The 6,000-nt window shown below is 34.1% G+C and overlaps 1 protein-coding gene across 1 annotated transcript in view; it reads left to right on the top strand.

The window, feature by feature from the left end:
* The window catches only part of Ets98B (DNA-binding protein Ets98B), a 76,386-nt gene that overhangs the window by 46,313 nt on the left and 24,073 nt on the right, over window positions 1-6,000 (top strand). Inside the window, exon 4 of the mRNA XM_017907204.1 lies at window positions 2,115-2,269. Coding sequence (XP_017762693.1) covers window positions 2,115-2,269 — 155 coding nt within the window. The remainder of the gene's footprint in view (window positions 1-2,114; window positions 2,270-6,000) is intronic.

Raw genomic sequence — 6,000 nt, 5'->3', positions numbered from 1 at the left:
TTAACACGTTCGTCGCCCAACGCGATTCGGTTGAGTTTCTCGCGGGGCCCAAATCCTACTGTCTGAGCGCTAGAACGTTATCGGACCGATGATTTGGATGGGTCTAGTACAGACACCGCTCGTTAGACGTTGGTCAATGGACCCTATTTACAATTTTCTATTTCCCGTAATCGTTTTGAATTACTATCGGCAAACTTGCATTTTGCAAATAACCAAACGATAGAACAGAGTAGCAGACTTGGTAAAGTTTTACCACTCGTAAACATATTGACAGACAATTACGAAAAATGTACAAACACTACGACCTATTGTTCCAATTGTCCAAAATCACGACAAATGTGTTTAGACTGTTTCAACGAATACCATGCGACATAGTATAATGTAATATTTTATCCTAAATATAAATGAATAAAAAGTATAGTATAATGTGTATATTTTTCATATTTTTATGTTGTATATCCTATATTTATAATTCGGTGCTTGTTCCATTAAATTCCTTTTAAAAATCCAGCTGAAAATCCTATTTAACTTGAACGAGAAGTGCGTCACCCGTATTTGGGTGACGGGGCCCCCACGGAAGCATACTCGTCACCTAGATATGGGTGACGCAGCGACGAACGTGTTAAGAGTCTTAAGCTAGTGTCTAAGAGTGCATCAGTAAAAAGTCAAAGTCGAGTGTACCCATAGCGAGTAACCTCTTGTTTCATAGCCGTTAATCTACGTATAAGCTTATTGTATTTTATTAAAAAATAAAACAACGCTATTTTAACCACAATCCACCTAAACCAATTCTACATATATATATACATAATGAAAATGAGCTGCAATATAATAAGTATCATGTAAAATAATATCAATCGATGAATTAGATAATATAATTCCAGTTAATCCTCCAATTGTAAATAATAAAATAAATCCTAATTATCGTATAATTGAATTATTCGTTACTATTTTTAAACCATAATAAGTTGCTAATCATTTAAAAACTTTAATTCCTGTTGGTACGGCAATAATTATTGTAGCAGAAGTAAAATATGCTCGTGTATCAACGTCTAAACCAATTGTAAATATATGATGTGCTCACACGATAAAACCTAAAAATCCAATTCCTAATATTGCGTAAATTATTCCTAAATTACCAAAAACTTCTTTTTCTCCACTTTCATTTATAATAATTTGTGAAATTAATCCAAATCCAGATAAAATTGAAATTTATACTTCTGGATGACCAAAAAATCAAAATAAATGTTGATATAAAACTGGATCACCTCCTCCTATTGGATCAAAGAAAGAACTGTATTCTGTCTCAGTAACTGTATTCCGTCTTCAATAACAGAAATTAAGGACCTAGGAATTCATTTCTCCTCTACCTTAAATTTCTCCAGCCACATTTCTTATATTGTTAACTCCGCTTCTAGAACTCTCGGTTTCATTCTACGTTTTTCCTCTGATTTTCATTCAATTCGCGCTATAAGATTCTAGAGTACGGAAGAAAATATTAGCATATCCCATTGTTTTCAATATAATATGATTATAATATGATATGACTCTTAAACTTCGCGTAGATCATATGGCTTTTCTTCCACGGTGCGAGTCAACTGCACCCCTCGGAAGACAAACTCACCCTTGTTTATTTACACATAACAATTCCTGGAATAAACATCCCCGCTTAAATGGCCGCGGTTCCTTGTTCTCGGACATATAGGCGGAGAACGTTTTATCCTGCCACCCGATTAATAAAACGTTACGACGGACGTAAAAAACGTATGTACCCAAACTGTTTTGGGCCTTTTTCGGGAACTTAAACTTCGCACGGATCATATGGCTTTTCTTCCACTGCGCCGCTTGGAAGACCCTCGTCTTCCAAGGAGCTTTGGGAAAAAGGAAACGACTGTGCGAGCAGTTAGTCCAAAGGTCAGTTCATATTCTGTCCCGTCGATTCGTCGTAGAGACCCACGGAACAAAAGATTCTCTAACAGAAGTTCTCGATATTCCACTGTATCGCTTCAGAAATCAGTGAAATTTCGTAAAAATTGCGACATGCGGCATTTTTCTCGGTAACCACTGATTCGTCGTCAAGAATGAACTAATGGAAATTTTTCCACGAATTGCAGAACCACGACGCTGGAGCGCCGCTGACGTTGCAGCCTGGATCCAATGGGCCAGAAGACAACTGCAATTGCCCTCGGTGCCACTGGAGAGCTTCAACGTGGACGGTGCTACATTAGCTTCCCTGACGGAAGAGGAATTCTGTCAGCGTGCCCCTCAGGTGAGTTGAGAATAATCTTACTCGTGATTGACTGCGTTCCCTGTCGCCCGCTGGCTCGTCTGCCTGAAATCGGCCGACAAGTCGCACTTTCAAACTGGTACCGTTACGCAATGCCAGACAGCGGGCAACTATTATTCGCGGACCGTTTTAACGAAGCAATTAGTCAATGGAATTTCGTGGTGTTTCGATAAATTACCCGTGCAAACGGCCCGTCGAAGGATGATTGTCGACGATGGATGCTCGTCATCCTTGCGATCACGTCGAGATGCTCAATGAGAGACTCATGCTAGGAAATGAGGAAGTTACGTGGTTGTTGCTGCTCGGTCGTACACATATAATCGCGTCAATTACCGAAATTGGTTATTAACGAGTCGTATGAAGTTATTAGTTTGAATTCTGTTCTGAATAGAATTGCTTCTCCTGCATGATTGATGTTGATTAATGCAGGTTTAACTAAACATTTTTATTCCTATGGGTAAAATGTTAATATCCTTTTTGCGATGGAAAGGTTAATACAGGTGAAATTGTGGAGGAATTTATCGGGATGAAATGTTCGATTTTGTAACGAGGAAAATCGTTTACGGTAAATTCGGGTAAATTAGGTATTGCAGTATTTTTTGATTCTTAGGAAAGTTAGATCGTATGATCGAAATTAACAGAGAAATCGTGTTGACTTTTTTATTATATTCATATTATATATATATACCAATTTATATATTAATTTATTATATATGAGCCGTTCACTGTACAAATTGATTAACTCCATAAAACAAAAAGTGGAGAAATGCAATGAAATAATGTATAATGTTTTTTAAAATTTCCTTTATAATTTAAATCGAAATAAATATCGTAGAATGCATAAATACAAACGTAACTTTCATCTAACGCTATATAAAATTTATAAGAACAAATAACCAAAAGGTAATCGTTAGTAATGTTACCATTTTTATGTTACTGGAAGAGTTAATCGATTCGGCAGGTGAAAAAAGCAATAAATTTAAATTTTACTAAATTTTACTTAAATTCTGATAAGACGGCACTAAAAAATTCACCGTTATCATTCATGGCTTGCTAGTGCATTTGAGTTGCATTATTGCAACGATTTACATTAGAGTACGGAGTTAATCAAAGTGACCTCTGAAATAAATTATTTATTATTCAGTGGCCAAAAAATTTTTGTCGTTTAATGGTGTTAATCTTAATTATCAGGGAAAGTTACCATAAATATAAAAAGTTAGGACTATACCAAGTGCTTTGACGCTTAAATTTAAGATTTTTCAAAAAGTGGAGTTAATTGATTTGTGCAGTGAATGGCTCATATATACTAATTATCAGTTAGGATAGATATTATGAAATATAATAATATGGAAAAAGAAAGCTAGGGTTTGATAAAACCATTCTTCTATTTGAGTGATAATGATTAATATAATTGATCAATATTATATCAATAATGTTTGGTTAAAAATTTTTTCTTAGAAAGAAATTAATTACGAAATTATTTACGATGAATTTTGATTTTCTACGATAATAACAAAAATTATTTGAATGATATTTATTATACTATCCGTTTCGTTTGCTTGGAAGAATACAAATAGATGGTTCAAAGTAAATATTTAATAATAATTACTAAAGATGTGTACATTCATTTCGATATAGTAAATACAGAGTTAAAAAATCAGGGTTAATGTTTTCGTAATTAAAATTTTGTAGATTCAATAATTAAATTTCATGAAATTAAATAATAATAATAAACAAAAGTTTAAAATCTGAAATAATATTTTGATTAATGAATAATTCGGTGTTGTAATTCTTTATTAATATTTTTGACGATTCATTAGGCTGGAAAAAATTGGGCTTGTTTATAATTAAGAGGGAAAAGAAATTATTGCGACAGTATAATACTTCAATGAATTACGATTACTATACATATGCAATGTTCTATCTCGTTATCTACTATGTCGTCTTTGCAGACACTTTTAAAAGAGGTTATCTAGTGTCATCCCAAGAATTTACAACAGATTTCGTTTTTGGCTTTATCGCTGCTGAAACTTCTTTTTACCAGACAATGCACTTGATGTGTACTTCCAGGTTGTGCTATTTAAGTATCATTCATGAGATTCACTGCTAGACATAGATAATAATCGAAACCAATTTTCAAAATGCAATTAAAAAAAAATAACTAATCGTCGAAATGAAGAACCGAAAAATAGTTTCGAGGAGTCGTGAAATCAAAAACTGAATAACTTTCTTTGCGATTGGAAAATTACAAGAAGTTTCGAAAATAGTACGATTCGACATTGTAAAATATTTGGAAATAGTAATTAATCGTAGATCATTCCAAACTCTAAAAAATTAATAATCAAATATCATAAAATATTTGAATATTCGAAAAAGAAATTAATCGTGTAAAAGAAAAACCTAATAATAATTCCAAAAATTCATACGATGACAAGAGACAAAATTAAAAGCATTATTTATAAACGTTTGTACACAAGTAGAAATTCATTAAACGATTCAATTACCAAACAGTGGTAAATTTATTCGAAAAGACTTCAACTTTTTCATAACAAAATAACTGGAGCTTTCCCATTTTCAAAAATAAAATAAAAAATTTTTCACGTATACAATAATATACGGAACAAAATTTTCAATGTATTTTGTACCTGTTTTTTTTTTTCGAAAGAAAATGGTAATTAAATTAAAATGTGGAAAAAAAATTTCCACAACTTCATTGAAATCTTAATTTTGAGGCTCTCTGATATAAAAAATATAATAATTTCCACGATTTCTTTTCTTTCTTTCACACACGTAAGTACGCACAGATATTTAATACTACTATTGCTACGAGTGTACGTAAAAAATTAAAAAAAAAGAGGAAAAAAGTAGAAAATTTCTATTCCTATTTCCTGACGCCCTAAGTGCTCGTTTTGCTTATTGCCTAATACAGCGCTGACTAATGCGCCTATGACGCGTGTGGAGCCTGATATTCATGTCAACCTCCATTTTATCTGTCGTCATCTACGAGCGCCATCTTGTTCGCACAGTCGCGGTTTGGCGGATCGCGTTGCGAAAAGAAGGGACACGTAACGAAATAAAAGCAGCGTTCTGGGCTGGTTCGATAAAGAAACTAATGACGCGAGTGACTGGAGAAACACTCGGGGACAAGGTCCGGTGAAAGTGAATTTCCTGGAAATCGGTGTGCTTCCACGTTCTTTCCTCGTAATCCATACTGGACGGGCCAGGAGGAACGACGGTATGAGTAAGCAACTGGCGTAATAATACGGTTTGTGCCGCTTAACGGAACCAGGATTCTCCCGATATACCTTTTGTACGCCGATGGAATACGTGCTTTTAGCCTCGCGCCGATTGCAGATTTCTTCACTACGTACGATAGACCGTTATTGAGTAGAGTCGACGAGCCTTAAAGTGAGGATCGCCGAGTTAAAGCACGAATGCAAATAGTTAGCAATTGCCGTTTGTCTCCTGGGACATCGGTCACGAATGAGAATGGTATTCGTTAACGCCGATTTTTCGCGCCATTTCTAACCTCGAAATGTGATTTCGTCTAATCTCATGTACATAAGTGTAATCCAGATACGAATAAACCTAAATGTCTAGATGTGATCTAAATATAATCAAATCTATGTATCTCAACACAAATAAATCTAAAAATCTAAATATAAACGAATCTAAAATTATAAATCTAAATATAAACGAATCCAAAATTATAA

Source organism: Eufriesea mexicana, unplaced genomic scaffold (genome assembly GCF_001483705.2).
Source record: "Eufriesea mexicana isolate 0111107269 unplaced genomic scaffold, ASM148370v2 scaffold7306, whole genome shotgun sequence".
Lineage (NCBI taxonomy): Eukaryota > Metazoa > Arthropoda > Insecta > Hymenoptera > Apidae > Eufriesea > Eufriesea mexicana.
This window is presented reverse-complemented; position numbering and strand designations above follow the sequence as displayed.